Source organism: Lutra lutra, chromosome 10, assembly GCF_902655055.1.
Source record: "Lutra lutra chromosome 10, mLutLut1.2, whole genome shotgun sequence".
In the NCBI taxonomy this organism is placed as follows: domain Eukaryota; kingdom Metazoa; phylum Chordata; class Mammalia; order Carnivora; family Mustelidae; genus Lutra; species Lutra lutra.
This window is the reverse complement of record NC_062287.1, coordinates 1,980,660-2,001,469: the sequence shown is the minus strand read 5'-3', so window position 1 is coordinate 2,001,469 and position 20,810 is coordinate 1,980,660. Positions and strand designations below refer to the sequence as shown.

Genomic DNA, 20,810 nt, shown 5'->3' with positions numbered 1-20,810 from the left:
ACATGGCGGTACCCTTCCGTCACAGGGTGTTTGCAACTGCTGTTTCCTCTCTAGAATGTGCTTCCCTCAGATATCTGCCAGCTTCGCTGTCTCACTTCCTCCAGCTTTTTACTTGAAAAGTCATTTTCTCAGAGAGACCTTTCCTGGGTAATGTGTCTAAAATTTCAACACTCCCATCCTCCGCCCTCAACCATTCTAAACTCTTGACACTTCATGAGTTTCCCATTTCCTGCTTCATTTTCTACTCTTAGCTCTTCTTCGAACCCAGTACGTGTTTTACCTCTACCAACTCTAGTTGACTAGTTCTGTGAGTGTTTAGTTTACTGCTGTGTCCCTAGCAACTAGAACATTGCCAGACACATAGCAGATACTCAATATATACTGGTTGAATGACTTAAAGAACAGACGTTTAATTCCTTGGGTCCAGCAATCCATTCGAGTTTACCTCTTATATTTTCTCTGGTTCTTTCCTTTGTATCTTCAATTTCTTTTTCCCATACGTAAACAAATGCCAACTACCTTTATGTGACCCCCGAAAAAGTGCTCTATTTTCTACCCTAATATTATCTGGACTGTTAACTTCTTTTCCTATAAAAATGGTAGCCTTTGCTTTTACACTTCTTCCCATGTGACAAGCACTAATATAATGCACCTCTAATATAATGCTGTTTTCCCATTTTACAGGTGAGGAAAATATCCACTGAGTGAGTAATCCGAACACGTTTGGTGAAGATCATTCTTTGATCCTCCTCATTCTGCCCCTAAACCTGGACTTTTTGCCATAAATCCCACTCAACTTTTTCATACCAAAGCCATATCATAGGGCTTCATATGTACTTGTCCCATCTTTGAAACATCCCCAGGTCTAATTATGATGCACTACCCTCCCATGATTTGCTTCATAGACATCCAACTATGTTCTTTCATTTGACATTTCTTAAAACTCATCCTCTCTCTCCATTTCTCCTAAAACTTTCCCGATCTATCTATGTAGTTTTATGTCACTTGTCTCTGAAAATCTCTCCCTCTTTCTCTCACCCTATATAGTCCCCTTCCTCAGGTCTCTCAACAGTTAAACCTCAGATTCCAACCCCACTTTTAAAATGTGTCATGCGAGGCAGTGTTAGTAGTGATAGCCAATGTCAGCAGAAAATTTGGAGAACTCACTGTTTCAAAATGGAATTACTGGCTCGTCAATCTGGCACAGTTATTTTATGTGTGAAAAAGTACCACTGTATGTGCCAAGCATCTCCCCTTAAATTTTTGTTGGGTAGATGCGTCCATAGGAATGATATAACAAAGACAAAATTTCAAGGCAATGCAGCTTTTGGAGGACAATGACATCTGCTTCACTATCATGATACCTTTGTCCTACTTTTAATCATAAAGACTAAAGATAAGCTATTTGACATTAATGGGAAAAACTGCCAGAAAAAAATGAAAAACTCAGGATAATTTAGTATTTTACAGATCCACCATGTTCTTCTTGCTGAGCGTAACTTAATTCAGACACTGCTCATGAACACAGCAGCACCTCCAGCAAGGTGAATATTTTAATGCTCTTGGTTCTCAAAATAAATGCCTTGCTTGCTTCATAATTCACCAAAAGTCTGGTGAGGTTATATTCCGTAAATCCCTATTTTCTTTAGAGCAGTCTTGAGCTTCTCAATGTTCTCTCTGCATTTTTATTAGAAAAATGGGGAGGGCAAAAGACTAGATTACGATGGCACTTACATGAATTCATTACCTTTCCTAGAGATGAAGACAGATTTTATAGTCCCATTGCACTGAAGCATAACTTTCTTAAAATAGGGTAGAATTTTCGTTTTTAATGACTCCCCGCTAAAAGGGAAAGGTTAAAGTAGCTGATTTACAAAAGAGGAAAATACATACAATAAATAAAATAGAATGTATGTATTTTTGAGATCGTAACTTTCCTACTACTGAATTTCGTATTTACTGAAGTGGAGGGAACGGCAGGCAGTGATGAGGAAGAACGACACAGTGAAAAGTCCGGAACGCAGCTTCAGTCGGTTAATGCTTCCGTGTAGACAAAAACCTCATCACAGGTTTCAGAAAGGAAACTCATGCATCAGATTTTCAGCCAAGAGCTTATCAGATAATTACAGGTTCCTATGGCTGTAATTCTTCAACTCCTTTTTTGTCAACTGTATTATTTTCACCATCATCCCTATCATGGGTCAACCAACACACTGGGAAAACAAAAATCAGCTGGACTGCAAATCATTCAGGCCAAGTATGGTCCTTGCAGCCACGTACAGACATCTTTCAATTTCTCTGATCACTTCTCTGCAATTGCTCAAAATGGTCAGTCTGAAAGCACATGTCTATCTGAAAATAAAACTAGTAAAAAAAGCATTGAATTCTTCTGAGAAATTTGATGGCAAGATAATTATTTTCAAATTCTAGCATCCTTTGGAGAATTAATACACTTAAACGTTGCCAAGATAAAGTCCAAAGATATGTCATTATTTTGTGTACCCTTGGGAAAGAAAAAAAAAACTGTCAATTAAACTCCTAATTTAACTAATCAAGGCTTTGTTCTCCTTAGAAATGTTATGCTTATTCAAAGAACTCCTTCATACATAATTTTCACATATAACTTATTCATACATAATTTTTTAAAATTGCTTCTGTGCATAAATAAAAATGAAAGTATTAGGAGAATACATTGGTTTAAGTATCCCTGAAACTTATTCCAATGCAGAATCCAACTCTGCTGAATAATTTTTTGGTTGAGAATTATTAAACTCTCTGTGTTTTTCCATATAGTGTTATTTTCTGGGTCATCAAGGATGTTCATGATCCAGCATTTGTTTACAACGTGCTCCACTACTGACTCTGAGCTTTTCTCCTACCCACTTACGCCATCCCACCAGATCTGATGCTCAGTGTTTCTTGATCTTACCAGAAGAGTCAGGTGATGTCAACCATGTTACCATGACTGCTGCTTGGCCAAGAGCGTCTGAGAGAAGCAAAGGGTTTATTCTGATTGTAGACCTGTTTAAAGGGAGAAAATGAAATGTATCTTAGAATTGATGATATACAGTACACTCTTTGCCAAATATGTCAAGGAGTTTTTGTCCTTCCTATCCAGGACAACAATTCTACGTATCAAAACTTATTTTTAAACAGATTCTACAGTGTCTTCTGTGTCAGTGACTCAGTATTCTCACCTTCCTCACTTTCCTGGTGGTCTTCTTAAATATCAAACTTAGTTTTTGATCAGTGTCCTCCAAATATTGACCATAAAATTCAATTGAAAGGTGAGTCCAAGTTGAGTTTTCTTGTAATTCAGTATTTCACAAATTTATGTCCAATATATTGGGGAAATGCCGGATTAAGCAAAAGTAAACAGGATGCTTCAATACAACTTTCTCAGAGCCTATAATATATTGATGTATATTGTGATAGTCTAAGAGTGGCAAATTATGGAACACTTTTGAAAATTATTTGATTATAGAATATTTTTAATAGAATATGTTATAAAATTTGTGCTTTGAGGAACAATATTATGGGTAGCTCATATTCTTTGTAGGGTTTCTTTGAAGTGTCTATTCTTTGCTATGTGGCATTCTAAATGACTAAAACTCTGGGCTTGCGTGTGATTTTAATACAGATAACTCCATATTTATCCAGTATTATCAAAGAATGAGATATAAATTTTAGGTGAGAGAATCGTATTTAGGCACAAAATTGTTTGCCTTCTATTGTACAGTGTGGTTACATAATTCTATAACATATGTTTGTTTTGTAAACTGACCTAATATGGACGTGAGGCAAATCCTAGGCTTTTGGGAAAATATGAACCATCTCTGGCAGCTAGAGTGGATGAAGGCTACATGTTCTCTCCCCCACAACTGTCCCAACAGTTACATCACAATAGAAGCCTACCTGCCAAACAGATAAATGCTCTTAGTAAACAAGTATAAAGCCAACGGCCGGTTCTTAAAGCTGCTCTGGGGACAGTCTAATTCTGCTCAGATACTCCAACCTTGCATGGCAGACTTACTCTGAGGTGAACACTGTGGTATGGTGGGCGCAGGACTAGCAGGCCTTGTAACTAGGTCAGGAGACAAGGAATTCTGTAAAGCAGGAAGATGTATGTCCAGTGGGGTCTGGTCAAGACTGTGCTGTGCACCAAACACATTCAGCTGCTAACCTTGCTGAATTCTTACACCTCATTCATTCAAGAAGAGAGTCTCACCAGTATTTCCTAACAAACCCAACCATGGGACACTGCTCACTTTACTAATGAAAAATCATTTCTAATATTGCTTATACAAATTAACAAAATCTGCATGTGTTTATGTGGATAAAGATATGTAGGCACTAAGCATTCAAATTCTGCAATGCTGATTTCTGACAAAGATTGTTTTTACAAATGCTAACCAATCACTGCTTTGGTTTAAAGTGGAGTTAACTTGTATACACATACCTATATGTTATAATATTAATATCTGATTTTTAAAAATAAATTTCCATTATATTGGTAATGTAAAAGCTTACCAGCTTAAACGGAATATAGCCAATGGAATTTATACGTATTTATGGTAACTAACCACCATTATTATATTTTTCAATTAATGGAACATCCCATTGATTTTTGTGAGCTCCAGAGAGCTGTATCAGATGTTGGCAAGCACAGTAAATAAAGAAAGGACTCCGTTCTGAATTTTACATTCTTCTTTTTGCACATTGTTTAGAAATCGTCTCTCATTCTCGATTGTACCATATTATTCTTGCAGTTCTGCCCTCCAGTCTGATACTTGATAGAGAAACCTCAGATTTGATCCAACTAAAATTACTTACAGAGGCGCCTGGGTGGCTTAGTCAGCTAAGCATCTGACTTCAGCTTAGGTCATGACCCCAGGGTCCTGGGACTGAGCCTCGTGTCGGGCTCCTTGCTCAGTGGGGAGTCTTCTTGGCCCTCTCCTTCTGTCCCTCATCCCTGCTCATGCTCTCTCTGTCTCAAACAATAACAATAAATAAACAATAAACGACTAAATAAAATCTTTAAAAAAATGTTTGAAATTATGCACAAAGTAGGACCAAGCCAGCTCTGTAGTAGGGCCTCAAGTTTTCCCAGAGAGAAGTACACAGACTTTCTAGAATGATCTTTGGAAGACCTAGCTTGGCTGTTCCGAGACTGCCCTTCAGTTTTATTATAATTTCTTCAAGTTGCTGAATAAGTTATTTTCAAAACAACGTGAAAATAAGTTATACCAGATTTTATTGGCCTTAATGTTTTCATATTTTCTGCAGTTATGTTTGGCTTCAAGAGTGAATTCAACAATGTTCCAAGCTTGGTAAAATTACTATTGTACTAGAAAAAACAATTACATCAACTTCAGTGCATTAGGGAAAAATATATTTGTGGTCATCGCACTCGTCAAGATGCTCATCAGATTGAGACAATCCATTTGCGTATTTTCTATTCTCAAAGTAATACCGTCCTGCCTGTGCCTTAGGACCATATTAAGAATGGAGCTGGGCTTCATGGGGGGTCTAGACAACACTCCTAATAACTGAAAATATTTTAAAATGACCTGAAATAGAACTATTAAAAATTCCCAGCTGTGCTGCATATAATAGGGTTATTGTTCAAAAACTAAATAATCTTGGGGGAGATATAACCATAAAAGTGCAATATCCTACAGGTGGGGAGAAAACTTTTAAGGCCTTTCAAAACTTCGTAGTGAAGTACCTTCATTTTTAATGCTCCTGTTGTCAACACAGTCCCCGCGATAATGTTTTTAGTAATTTAAACAACAACTTCTGTCCTAAGATACAACTCATTCTATTTTAAACAGGTCAAATTAGGGGGATTTTTTGTGTTTTTAAAATGGCATATTAATTGGAATGTCCCTAGTTCTACATGCTTTTTACAGCAGGAATGTTTTATTAACTCTTCCACATATTAATGGGTCTTCAAGTACATGCAGTTGATCTCTGTGTCTCTCTGCACCCCTCACCCCTACCTAGCTCTCCCTCCACTCCCACTCTCCTGCTTTTCACTTCACAATCATTAGGACAGGGTCCCTGCAGATAGACTCTACTGCTCTTGTGGCCTCATCAGTATGCATGTTAGTTTCTCTACACTGATACATGGCTCCCAGGCAGATTTTATTTTTTATTTATTTTTTTTTAAGATTTTATTTATTTATTTGACAGAGAGAAATCACAAGTAAGCAGAGAGGCAGGCAGAGAGAGAGGAGGAAGCAGGCTCCCCGCTGAGCAGAAAGCCCGATGTGGGGCTCGAACCCAGGACCTGGGATCATGACCTGAGCCGAAGGCAGCGGCTTAACCCACTGAGCCACCCAGGCGCCCCTCCCAGGCAGATTTTAAAGTCAAGCCACTGAAGTTAGAAATTTAAATTAGACAGATTTTTTTTTTTTTTTTTTTTTTGCCTTTGTTCCCTTGAAACAACCTGCTTCTTCCCTATGGTCTCCCACATCCTTTCTCAGTCAAGCTTTCATTGTGTTCCACTTCGTCCAGCCCATTCATGAGATGGCACCTCATGGGTTGTTCTACATTGAGTCAACAAGGTTGTGATTCCTTCAAACCTTCCTCAGAGGTTTGGAGGTTCAGCTCTGCCAACTCGAAAACAGAAATGGCCAACCAACAGCTTGAATGAGTGATGCCTTTTCATAGCTTTGAGAGCAGCCTAGGCTCCAACACTAAAAATATAATCATGAAAACATGCCACGACCTTGCAAACATACCACATTAGATTATACTTCAGGATTCTTTAATTACTTAATCAGAAGAAAATACTGAAAAAAATATTTGTAAAATTATGTTGATGACACTGACAGACAGTGGCTACCTCTTGTCAAACAGTCTCCACCTTGGTAGCAGTCTAAAATTTTCAAATGAGAGAGTCTCCCCATCTTCACTGGGGAAACAGATTCTTTATGGCCTCAAAAGAAAAAAAAAATCTAAGAGAAAAATCAGGGTCAGAGTCTAACGATGTGATTTATTTCTATGTCAGCTTATTAAAAGTAAACTGTGGGGTGCCTGGGTAGCTCAATTGGTTAAGCTTCTGAATCATGATTTTGGCTCAGGTCAGGATCTCAGGGTCCTGGGATCAAGCCCCCATGCTGGGCTCCATGCTCAGCGAGGAGTCTGCTTAAAATTCTCTCTCCCTCTGCCCCTTGCCCCACTCACGCGCTCTCTCTCTCTCTCAAAATTTAAAAAATAAATAAATAAATAAACTTTATTATACATTTTTTTGCAGAACTTTCAATATTTTTTTCTCTTCCATGGTGCCATTCTTCTCTTTTCTTTGGTAGAAAAGATGTAAGGGGGAAAGTCAGGAAGATAACCAAGACTTTAGAACACGAAAGATGGCCTCAGTCTCAAACCCTCAAAAGGCACTCCATGATGGAGAATTATACATCCAAATGGTGAACTTAGTTGGCTGAGAATAAAGAATCTGATCATTACTAAGGGTTAAATACTCAAGTTTTAAATACTGTCATTAATAAATTCAAAATGGGCCCCATGAAAAAGAATAAATGTGTAATATGGAATTCCAAGGGACATAAATATAGGGAAATATTTTCTTGATTGAATTAAAATCCTCACTCAAGGAAAGGGAACTGAATACCAATTTTTTGCTCAAGAAATGAGAACTCAAAGTGTGGCAGTTCACTGGATATAAGCCCATCTTATAAAGATAAAAGTGCAGCATTTTAAAGGAGGCTGGCAGACATCCCAGATCAATTAAGGAAGGAGTTCTGCAGTATCTGCAACATATTCATCTTTGAAACCTTAAATTTAGATAATGCAGCTTGAGAATGGATAAATGGAAATAAAACATATAACTAAGCTGAAGAAATATTACAGATACAGGGATTCTTTTCCATCAGAGACATATAACTCAATGACTCATTCTATTAAGGCGAATCACCGGTTTATTCTAGGGAGTAAAAGAAAACTAAAGGTTGACAGGACAGACTCCCTGACTGAGTGACTGGATCTGTTAGTAGTCAAAAAGTCAAGCTGAGGTCTCACCACAACCAGTTCTTAAAAATCAAATCTGGGAGTTCGTGCTCAAAATACGTCAGCACGTTAGCTCTCATATTTACATGTCAGATAATCTGACATTGCTGTAGAGGAATCCAGACAGTACGGAGTGATTGCATCTATGCATTACGTACAGAGGAAAGAGTGGGCCAAAACTTGCATACACCTGGACTTAGGTTTGTATAACCACACGTGTACAATAATTTTTTCCAAGTTAGGACCCAGGAAATAGAAATCGGTTTGCATTTGAGTTAATCAAATAGACCTAACAGTTGCATTTTTCTGCTATGCATTTAGTAGTGGCCATTGCAATTATAATTTTAAAGAAAAGTCCTTAACAAGAAGAAACTCGGAGCCATCGCCTCTTGAGGAAGGACCATGCTCAGAGCATGGGCCCCCTCACCAACAATTGAAAAGAGGAATAAATTAGTGCTATTTTGAAAGAAATTAAACAAATCAGTGAGTTTCAGTCCTCCTAAGAGCCATAATTTCAGTCATTTCCTCCCTTTTTAAACACAGAGAATGTGATACTTTTAAGAAAAGCTGCCTAAAAAAGTCTTTCTACATTATTTTACTGTTAATAATAATGGAGATAAAAGGACAGAGATGACACATGTAGCAAATGAATCCGTTAAAAATATGACAGAATGTAACAAAAGGAAAATTTAATTGTTAAAAGACAGTCATCGAATGGGTTAAAAGAATGATGTGCTTCTTGTCAATGACTCAACATAGTTTAATGGCATATTTTGCACATACTTGATATAAAATATTCTGTAACCATGTTGGTAATCTAGGTCTTTTGAATCATTTGGAACTACTTAGAAAATTTACCATGGTTCGTCATCTTGTGAATATTTAATTTCAGTTTTTGGCACCAACTATTCAAACATTATCTTTTATTCAATTACAAAAATCAACTGAGTTTAATCCAGTCTTTCTAAGCCAAATCATAGGTCAAAATCGTTTTGCTAACTGTCTTAAAGCACCAGAGTCCGTCTCTTTTCCGAATCTGTCACAATTTCAATCAACTGTCCTTAACCCCCTCAGTTATTCCCGCCACGAACCCACTCTCCCGCCCTCTCCATTTTCCTACACTAGCATCACTGACGTCTCTAAAGAAAACACAACTTTGAAAACAAAAGGAACTATTAGTAGTGGATGACAGGCCAACCTCTGAATCAGTTTGTCACAGCAGTGCCCAGTACCCCCCCACCCCCCGTTATCCACAAGGGATATGTTCCAAGACCCCAGGCAGTACCGAACCCTATAAATACTGTTTCTTCCTATACGTACGGACCTACCATAAAGTTCGGTTACCAAGGAGGCACAACGAGAGATTAACAACGACAATAATAACATAGAACTATGAGAACAGGAGACCGTAATAAAAGTTATGGGAACGTGGTCTCTCTCTCTGTCTCTTTCAAACCATCCCACTGGCCTCACCCGCCTCGGGAGCACAGGCGACGACACGGCGTCCGCACGCGGACTGACCGGAGGTGAGGGCAGAACGTCGCGCGGCGCGGGCGCAGTGACGTAGAGCTAGGCTACTATTGACCTTTGACAGATTCGTCAGAAGGACGAGCTCAGAGTCTCTGGACCTCGGTTAACCGCTGGGAATTGAAACGGCTGACGGGGAAACCACAGATAAGCAGGGGGAACTACCGTATATGTGTGTTACTGAAATTCCGAATGCCAGCTCATTCAAGTTTGTAGAAAACTTTCTTCTATGTTGCATTCTTGTATATACTTACAATTTCTAAAAACCACTTAAGTGCATTTGAACTTGATAAAGTTACATATGTGTAGACTGTGGTTTTAGAGGGAGAGAGAACGGGGTTTAACAAACTAAACAAAATAGATTTCCAAAAAGAAATCTTGAAGGCCATCTAGTGTAACACTCCCCTTTTACAGGAACAGATCTACGGCCCGTAGAAGAAGCTCAGTACTGCCCAAGATCAGTAGTCTATCTGGAGAGCAAAAATTAGGATTTATGTCAGTGTTCTGTTTCTTTCTGAGATCAGTGAGTGGAGCATGACTAACCCAGCGGTGTCCTCTTGGCAGAGAGCAGACTTCATAACATGATTACCATAGTCAAGAGAAAGGTCCTGCACTGAGTTATAAGTTAAAGGCTGGTAGATGTTTGGGGGGAAAAAAAAAGTTAAAAAAAAAAGTACCCGCTATGAGCCACATGCACAAACGAGACACGCCCCTTTTCATTCCTTTTCCACTGTGGCTTTTATGAATTCCTGAAAGAAGCCAAGCATATTTGAAAATGTAGTGGAAAACACCATTCTTGTGCTCTATTTATGTAAGGGAAAGAGTATATGATAAAAAATAACCTATCCTTTTAGCAAATCATTACTGCTAGAATATATGTGTTTGGGATAAATACCACTTTGCACAGACCTGTTATAAATTGCTCTCATATTTAAGAATGTTTTCTAAATAGTAGAAGTATCTTTTACAGTTATATGAATGTCATTGAACAATGTCTAAATATAGAATAGTTGACTTATCTTATTCTGAACAGTAATAAATATTTATACATCTGGTTTCCTTGTGTTGGCTCATGTTCCTCCAACTGGCCTATCAGCATTTTAAAAACATAGCGTCAAATTCAGTGTTTTGCTAAATTAGTTTAAGATACAGGTAAAAAAAAATTGAATCATCTTATCTTTACTCTTGATAGCAGACCTTCCTCAGTCTCTCAGTATATCTTTCTTAAGTGCCTATTCGGTGTAAAATGATACATTAGTTGGTGTAATCAACCTCATTTGTAAGAATTAATTATTAGGTAGTACTGAAAACCAGATTCAGAAGAGTTGATTAGGCACGGCTCCCTAGTTTTTTGGTTTTATCATTGGTTTGGGGTATTTACCTACGTTAAAGTTCAAGAAAATGCAGGTTCCGTGCAACATCCTTTACTGCTCTCAGCTAAAATATTTGACATTATGAATTACAAGGTCTTTACACAGCTCATAGTATTAGTATGTCGGACAACATGACTTTGAATACTTTAAATTCAGTATATTATATATTGTGATAAATTATCCTCTTTAGCATTTAATACTTTTACAACATAAGCCATTTGCACATTTTTTCATTGTTTCTATATTCTCATTTCAGAGGCTAGGTCTGAAATGTAATGAGCATTTTCAACCACTTTTTAAAAATGGTATAACATACTTTAATTAGTCCCAGTCCTATCTGATCTGTCTCTCACGCTTTTCTCTTATTAATATCTATCTACATAGATATTATCTATCTATCCATCTATCTCTACTTGTTTAGGATCACTTTCTTCCATTAGAAAGTAAGATTCAATGGATTAGAGACCTTATCTCTCATGATCAGTATTTTATTCCCTGGAGTTTTAAACTAGGGCATGGCAAAGGGAAAATCTATTGCTTTATTAATACTTGTTAAATGAGTAAATGATTGACTGAAAACCCAAATTTTATGTCTCTCCTTGGTGCCTCTTAAAGGGACTGATTATATTTTGAGACAATGTGATCAGCCTTCTTTCTGGTGATTTTCAATCTTTTTTGATCATGCCCCATAGAAATGCCTTTTATATTCTTATGGGTGTGTATTTGAACCAAAATATTCATAAAACAATGTTATTTTCTGCCATGAACTCTGATAATTAAATCTCAAAGCTATTGTAGTCCTTTCAATTTATGGAAAAAATAATGCTGAAGAACAGAGGATTTTTAGAGCAGTGAAAGCAGTCCATGCAACACCCTACGGATAAGTTACATGTCATCATATATTTGTCCAAAGCCACAGAATGTACAACACCAAGAATGAACCATAATGTAGCCTTCATATGTGCCCTATGTAATCAACTGTGTACCATACTTAAGCTTTGAGTGATTACAATGTGTCAATGTATGATCACAAGTTGTAACCAATACACCACTGTATTTGGCCCTGTTGATAATGGCAGAGGCTACCCCTGTGTCTGGGCAAAGTGTGTACAGGACAACTTTGTAGTTTCCATTCAGTTTTGCTGTGAACCTAAAAGTTCGCTGAAAAAATGAAGTCTTAATAGAAAAAAGTCATCATGCTGTTCTTGAAATTGACCTCACCGCCCACAAACCTGCAGTTTGTGAAACACTGTTCTAGACAAAAGGCCAGGAGATGAACCACATGAATCTTTGCACATATGGAAGGAACACCGGGAATCCTAGTCTGTGTTGGACTGAGTAATTGTCAAGTGTCTCTTTTCCTGAACTCCCTTCCCTTCTCAGTTGCTCCTGGCTCTGTTCATCTGGGTATCGCTGACTTCTCATACCCCATTCCTTCAGGGGCTGGAAGGCATAAAAGAGACTAGTAAATGTCTCTTCTAGGTCTCATCAGTGAGCAGCTGAGAAATTATGTAAATTGGGATCTTAATTCAGCTACAAAGCTAAATACTAAAATTATTTCACATAATTCTCGCCACAACCATACAGACTAAAAATCGCTACCCTTCTTTTCTAAGTAGAGACACTGGGGCTCAAGAGGTCCAGTGGTTTGCCCAAGGTGACAAGACTAGTAAGGTGCCCGGCCCAGACCCTCCTGTTCCGAATGTAGTTCCTTCCGGGGGAGAAAGAGGCGTGAAGCCAAAACTCCTAGAATCCAGAGTCCGTTCCTCTGGACCTCTGAGCTCCCAGATCCTGAGAAGAGGGAGGCCCAAAGGCCTGATGCTCCCTGCCTCTTGCTGTGGACCATGAAGAAAAAGAATGTGATGTTCTCATAACGTCACCTTGCCAGGGTGCCCCAGCTCGACCCCACCCTGACCTTTAGCCGCTTCTGTTGTGCAGGGGGTGGGGGTGGGCATTCAAGGGCACCCCTAACCATTTCTGATACCTTTCCTCACGTGGGGCCATCACAGCTAGAGCCCCATGAGATACGGAGCATCTCTGTTCCCCTCCCACCCTGGGCGAATCACCTTGACTCAGCTAAGTTCACGCCCGGAGCTCACAGGAAACTCAGCCAAGCTCCTCTACCTTGCGGTATCCCACTTTCTCACCGAGTGACACCCTGAGTAAGCAGAATCTGATTCTGGCCCAACTCCAGGCCTCATCCCCGACGCCCCCAGCACCAGGGCATGAGTTCTGCCTCCTGGGCAGGAACTAGCCGGCCACCCGGGGAGCAGGGCTGGGACTTGAACCCCTGCCCCTCCTCCCAGCCCCCTGGCTCCCGGTGTCCCGGCACTCGGGCGGGCGGACCCGGCCGGGCTGACCCCCGGCAGGTGGGGAGAGCCAGGTCCCCCCTCCCAGCACCGCACCGGGGCCTGCCGGGGGCGGGGCGCAGCGCGCGCCTCCGGGCTCGGGGGCCGCGGGGCCGGCGGAGGACGCGGCCGCCCTGCGCGCACGGGCGCCCGCCCGCCCGGGACGCCGCCCCCGCCGCCTGTGCTGCCGCCGCCGGCCGCCGGAGGGGGCGGACCAGCGTCAACCTGTTGTGGGTCCGGCCACCGTCCGTCGGCCTGCGGCTGCACAAGGAAGTGCGGCGCCCACACGCGCTCCGAAAGCTGGGCATGCAGGAAGTGCGCGCCCCGCGCGGCCACTAGCTCCGCGGCCCGGCCCTCGCGCGGGAGCGCAGGCGGCGACAGCGCGGCGTCCGGCCCGGCGGCCCCCGCTTTCTCCTGCGGCCACGCGGTCCCCGGCTCGCGGCTCCCAATGCGCCCGCTCGGCCTCGTCTACACTCTGGTCTGCGCCAACTTTTGCAGCTATCGGGACGCGTCTGCAGCCCCGCAGAGCGCATCCATCAAAGCTCTGCGCAACGCCAACCTCAGGCGAGATGGTGAGAGATTCACATTTCATTTTCTGTAGTTTTTGAAAAGAAATCCTGTTGTTGTTGTTGTCGTCGTCGTCACCGTTGCTTCTTTTAAGAAACTTTTTCCTCCGAAGCCTGCTGAAGGCGGCGCGGCGGCGGGGCGGGGCGGGGGGTGTCTCGTGCCTGCCCGCATTCCGGAGTGGGCCTGGGGGCTGCGGGACGCGGGCCGCCGGCGGGGGGACCACAAAGATCTGGCGGCTCCTTTGCTGCTCCCCGGAACACCCCTTCCTGCGCTGTAGTCCCTGACCCAGGGTCCCGGAGCTGCAGGAAGTTGCAGCCCGCGCCGCCCCTCGGGGGGACTCAGGGGTGGCTCTTTCTGGATGACCTATTTTATTTTTGTTGTATCAGTAGGAGGACAGGGAATGGTGTCCTTCAGTCCTGCAGCCCTATCTGGAACGGAGAATTTGTATCTTATTTATTTGGGGGAGATGGAGGAATGCAGCGTTCCCCCTTTAGTCCCCAAAGGGCATTTCCCACGAGGGTGCAGCTGGGGCTCAGAAGCTGAGTCTGGGAGACTGGGACAGCCGGGGTCTCTTCAGTACCACAGGGGGGTCCGGCTCCTGCCGCTAGTTTCCCCGCACGGAGGCTTTCCAACTGTTGCAAGGAGCAGGGCTGTTTAGTCCGTTAACCTCAGCAAGGTCCCAGGCAGGCTTGTTTGTTTTCCTTTGCTCTAGAGGACACCTGGGTCAGTGGGTCCCAGAGACTTGAAATGAGCTTATTTCGTTTCTGGGCTTCCACCAAGGTCCGAACTTGATTTATTCTTTTATTCTCAACTACAACTTTGACAGTAATTTGAAGCTGTTTCTAGCATCTACCTGAAGTGACCCATAGGTTTTTGTTTTTTTCCTTCATTGATACTATCTTCTTTCCATCTGCCTGCTGAGGGTTCTAACACATCCCCCAAAGAGCTCACCACTGCTCTGAATGGCTTCACTGAGTTGGCAAAATATGTCTTCTCGTATATTCATAGTAGCCATCTTATTCCCTTATCAGTTTCTCTCTTGGTGTGACCTTAATTTGGACTTTACTGCAAGGCTTTTGAACTTTGAAACAATCATAAAAGCCTACTATATTTTGTGATGACAAGTACGCTATGAATTTCAGTGTGCTCAGGTCCTGGGAGGTGGGGTAGGTGTGTGGAGAGGGCACAGGGAAGCCTCAGGGTCACTTCCGGGCCAAAAGATGTCCCTATGTTTCCAGAATTATTTTATCACAGTGTTTTTATGTAAAATATTCCAGCAGTGGCTTGCCCTCCGTCTTAGTTAAAGCACAGAATTTTCTTACTAAAACTTAAAAAAAGGTTCAGGCTCAAGACCAAAATTTTATAGTTTTGCTTTCCTCATTAATGTTTCCACCAGGGACGATCTTCTCCTAGTCGAGTTTTTAGATTTGTTAACGTTTGCACTCTGTATGCCCTCTTAGCTGTGTAGAATAAAATGCCATGTATAACTTGCATGACTTCATAGCCATAATTTTGTAATCCTCAGCCTCCCGAGTATCAGTTACAAGACATCAAGGACGGAAAGCAAAAAGTATGTAACCATTGCCTGGTAACCCAAGATTCCAACTAAAACCAAGTCATGCAGCTCATGTTTTTTTTTTGTTTTTTTTTTTTTTAAAGAATGCTCTCCTTTTAGTTTTCATTGTTAAAACTCTGTGCATCTATCTGGTCTATATGATAAAAGCTTTATTTTATCAGAATTTTGAAAACCACCCTGGATTGAATTATTCATATTTTAGTTAAAGCTGTTTTGCAGTTACTAATAGCACACACATGCACACACATTTTAATTAATTTGGATGACTCAACAATTTCCTCAATGTCACTCTAATTTTGCAAACAAAACTAGGAGTGGGGAAAGGTTAGATAAAGAAAGAATTGTCATGTACAGAAATGGAAAAAAATTGATACTCATAATGGGTTGTTCATTTGGGGAATTTTCAAAAGGCATCTTATTCTTAAGTGTTACAGAGCACGCATTCTTAAAGAGAGACAAAATTGCCCCAAAGTAGCAAAATCAGATCTTAGAGGGTGAAAAAAATCTTAAGTACTACAATGGGTTGTGATCCTCCAAAGGGCCAATATATTTAAAGAGGTAGACTGTATCTGTAGGGTGAACATCTCATAGGGAGGGGGCATGATTAGAAAAAAAGTCTAAACAGGCTCTTGAAGGGAGGATTGATGATAAAGAAAAAAAAAATTGAGAAACACTGCCGTAGGGTTTTGCTGAGAGAGTAAGAATAAAGGGTCTTTGGAAAAGTCTAGACATCATCTGGAAAATCTTCATCACAACAGTTGGGTTGTTGAGAGAAAGTACTAGTGTATTAAATTAAGACCCTTGTTCTGATTCCATACATTTTTAACTGGTTTCCCCAAAGTTCCTTTCTTAAGGAAGACAATAGTCTAGTTCTTTCGACTATCAGGTTAAGACAGGGTATAAGCCTGGAGAAGACATAGGCATAGACTGTAGTAAGGGGAAATTTAGAAGATAAAAGTTTCCAAACATTAACTTAGGGTCCTTAGAAGATCAGGCCCTTCAGTTACAAGTGGTAGGAAGTCACAATAAAAAATTAGCCATGACCCTTGGATGGAGTTTTAGGAACCAGTATCTAATGATGGAACTATCTTTATTCACAGTTAACTGCCATCAATTTGTTCCCACAGACCCTGTTAGCTGCCACCTAATGCTTGAGTCGAGATAAGGACTCACAGGACAGGCATCCTGTCATGGGCACGGGATGTGCTGGATCCTGTCCAGCCTGACACACGAAAAACTTGTTTTTATTCTCTCTTTACCTGAGAGCTCCCAGTAGCTGTAGTGCCTAGAAACCATACGAAAGTATTGGAGTGGATAGATGATAATCTCCTTACCCAGTATGGGGGGCTACTCTGCTGCTGTCTCCTGGCCTTCCAGAACTCTCTATCACAATATATTCCTATTGTAAAGGGGTATTTACAGACCCCTTCCCAGCACCTGCAGAAGGGCTCAAGGCGAGCCAATGGTGGGTGAATTTGGTCCCTGTCTCTAGGAGGAAACTAGGAAACTAAGAAGGATAAAAGCATTATATTTGCAAAAAAACCCAGAATATTTACACTTCCTTATATCATATTTACTTTTGATGCCCATTCCTGATCTGCCTCCCAGCACAGGAAAGTCTTACTTGAATAGTAGAATCCCCGTCTTCCCATTTCAGTGCCCGTGAAGTTGGTATTTTGTAATAACTAGCCGGAGCTGGTGTTGCTCAGAGTGTGGATCGAGAAATGTAAGGGTAGCAATTAACTGACAGTATTACTTACTTATTTTAAAATGGAACCAGACAGAACTTCCTGCTGTGGGGCGGGGGTTAAGGATACAGACACAGTCTCCATTTTCTTGGCCTTTTGTTGTGTTCTGTGTGGCTTTCTGGTGCTGTTGGGAAACGATTCTGAATTTAATGCTTCTTGGCCTCCTGTGCCAATACTTGAATTGTCTGTTACGTTATCATTACCTAGTGATAAGCCTGCAGGTTTACTAATGTGGTCTTAGATCTTTAAGGAGTCAAGCTTGTGTCTTAGATAATGTGGGTTTGTGTCATCAGTGATGACAAAGATTAGATCTTTTAGGGAAGGAGACAAAAGAGGACAATGGAAGCAAATAATGAGGGTTTGTTTTTTTGAAGTAGCCTTGACCTACATTATCTTCTCAAGACTCCCCTGCACATAGGATATGCATTCTGTCCACTGCAGCATTATTTGCAATAAACAAATTATCTTTAAAGTATCTGAAAGCTGAGAATCAGGTTAGTGTCAGATCTTGTGTTCTTCTGGGTTTATATTTTCTGTTCAACTCTAAGGGCATTAAAGTTTCATCATCTCATAGAGCATCCTGGGGATGGCATATTTTAAATGTAACGTGGCTTTGACGTGCTCCTGTGGCTTATGATATTTAATATAGGTTCTTCTCAAGATGGGAGTTTAAGCAAGTGGACGGACATACACACTGTAGGAGGAAATGCCACTAGGTTGTGAGTTACGGTAATGACATTGATTTTTGTCTATGGGATTTTCCCTTTCGGGGAATGAGAGCTAAACTTTTTTGTTTTGGAACAGTATGGCCAACCAATGGAACAATGTCCCCACAGTCATTGATCTCTGATGACCAGTGATAAGCAAGCTGTCACACGGGTCTCCTGAGCATGCCTGGTCTCATCCCCTTCATTCTGCGTCTGGAAGGGTGTGTGTGTATTCATGCCTCTGTCCTTGAGAGCTGAGTCATAACGCATATTGTCTCCCTTCTGGAACTACTCTTCAACTTTCCTTGCTGAATTGATCAGATTAGCTTAAAAAGGTGCTTCCTGGGCATCTTAATAAAATACTTCCTTGTATTAAAATAAGGATGTCTTCTAAGTGAGCCAGGTGTAGCTGCTCTTAGCTCATTTATGCCAAGTCCTTTAGGCAATGATTTGGTCCCTCACAAAGGAGTCGGATGACTTAAGGTGGAAGCCAAGCATGTTTGAGTTCTCTGTCCTTTCTTAAGGTTGTCTCTTTTTAGTTCGTTCCTTACTTGGTCTGGGCTGTCCTCTAAACATGAGAGGTTGACAATGAATGTGCAGATGGTTCTTTGTCCTAAGCTCTGCTGTTGGCCCCCACTGTAACTTACTCATCTCTACGCAATTATTTATTCTATCTCTAACCTTTGCCAGTTGCTATACTGGATGCATAGTTATCTAGCCCATTATGAATGAACCACATGCGTGGTTCCTGCCTCCTTCCAGCCTATGGCCTCCTGGACGATAGAGACAAATGCATACTTCGTGCCAGCGTATTACCATCGTGTTTCAGACGCATTTGGGCGAGTCCCAGGATTCTCCACCCTTCTTCAACAGAACTATCCCACACGCATCTCTGCCTTTCTGCTTCACATATTTGAATCCATCAGAAGATTTTTAGGTGAAAAGGATTTCTTTTGCAGTGAGAAAAGTGTGAAGGTGCAGTGGAGTGTGACAGTTGCTTTTATGGAGGAAATGCACAGGGGTATGGGAACTCACAAGGAGCACCTGATCTAGATTTGAGGCATTGGGGAAGGCTTCCTGGAGGAAGGAGTGACTGGGGAATGAAGGGTGAGTAGGAGTTAGAAGTTGGGGATGGTGAGGAAGGAGGGGAGAGTTTGCTAGTGGGAGAGAGCCCTTACCAAGGTTTGGAGATGAGAACACAGTCGTCATGTGTCCATTAAGCAAAGGTCTGGGAAGTAATGTTAGGGAGTCCGGCCATTATTCGTAAGGTGGTGAGAAGCCACTGAAGGAGTTAGTTTGGAGAAAGATAGGGCCGGTGCTAGTTTGAATACTGACTGCCCACATTCCTGAGAAGTCAACCAGGCCAGGGCTGTGATCGGGAACAGTCTCCCTATTCCTCCACTGCCTATGGGACATGAACACAGGACCACTTAATTTTCAGCATGGATCATGGTGGACGTGACTGGTTTTCCTAGCCCAAATTTTGTAGAGGTGAGGTGACAGTGTCCTGGGACATCACAGAAGTCCCCTCACCCTGGATGCCTCAGATTCTAGATTCTGCTCCCTGTACTTGAGGTCTCATTCTGTAGATAGGGAGAGCAGCCTGTCTGGTGTGTCTACATTTTAAGATATTCCATGCTTCTATATTTCAGAATTAATGCAATTTATTTTTTTAAGATTTTATTTATTTATTTGACAGAGAGAGATCACAAGTAGATGGAGAGGCAGGCAGAGAGAGAGAGAGAGAGGGAAGCAGGCTCCCTGCTGAGCAGAGAGCCCGATGTGGGACTCGATCCCAGGACCCTGAGATCATGACCTGAGCCGAAGGCAGCGGCTTAACCCACTAAGCCACCCAGGTGCCCAGAATTAATGCAATTTAAAAGAGAACATTTTTACCCTGACTTTTATGTGAAGGATGGTTTGGGCAGAAAGGTACAGGGGGATAATACATAATAGCCAAAAAGAAAGACTCTAAGACAGATACTGAGGCAAAAAAAAAAAAAAGTTCTCCCTCCCCACACAGTATTTCAGGACCAAGTATAAGTCATAAATAAAGGAATAAGCTCATGAGACACTAGAGTGCACGAGGACACATACAGGAAGAAATATTTTCTTCCAAGGATTTTTTTTTTTCAGAATAAGAATGAAGTATGCCTTGTTTTTACAAGCGTTGATGATGCAGATAATAATACATCTTTTCTCTGCTGTGTACCATGGTATGCTGACATCAGTAGATTAGCTTTGATGTTAATAGATTAGCAGTGTGCATTTGTGTGTGTGCCATGTGCAGGTTAGTGGGTATTTTGTGTAACTGGGAGACGGGGGTGTCTCTGGAAACACCCTGCTACAGGCATAGGAGTTGTCTTTGATAGGAGGAGGGATGCTTTCTGATTTTAGGTTTTTTTACTTGAGCACTTTTTTTGGTAGAGAGTTTACAATGATAGCTGTAGAGGCAGCACTTTGCCCACAAAAAGTGAGCCAGGTGTGATTTGGAGTCTTGGATCTTCAGATTCTTGACCTCTGGAATTTGGAGGCCAGCATGCCTTCTTGGGACTGAAGGAGCTCTGTGAAAGCCACCAGGTGTGCCGAATGATACACTGGGTGAATCTGGGACAAGTCATTTCAGACCCAACAGGTTCTGCCTTTCACTGAGACAGGCAATCAACACTGTAGCACCAGCCCACTTTCATTTTTTAAATATTTAATTTATTTACTTATTTAAGAGAGGGAGTACATTAGCAGGGGGAGGGGGGAGAGGGAGAGAGAGAGTCTTAAGATGGCTCCCTGCTGGGGCGCCTGGGTGGCTCAGTGGGTTAAAGCCTCTGCCTTCGGCTCAGGTCATGATCCCGGGGTCCTGGGATCGAGCCCCGCATCAGGCTCTCTGCTTGGCCGGGAGCCTGCTTCCCTTACTCTCTCTGTCTCTCTCTCTGCCTGTC

At 41.7% G+C, this 20,810-nt stretch overlaps 1 protein-coding gene across 2 annotated transcripts in view; it reads left to right on the top strand.

The window, feature by feature from the left end:
- Window positions 1–13,410: 13,410 nt before the first annotated feature.
- Window positions 13,411–20,810, top strand: part of PDGFD (platelet derived growth factor D) — a 227,689-nt gene continuing 220,289 nt past the window's right edge. The window contains exon 1 of one of the 2 annotated variants that reach the window (XM_047692878.1): window positions 13,411–13,848. In XM_047692878.1, the coding sequence (XP_047548834.1) occupies window positions 13,725–13,848 (124 nt within the window). In that variant the 5' untranslated portion in view covers window positions 13,411–13,724. The remainder of the gene's footprint in view (window positions 13,849–20,810) is intronic. The other variant, XM_047692877.1, reaches the window with a different exon arrangement.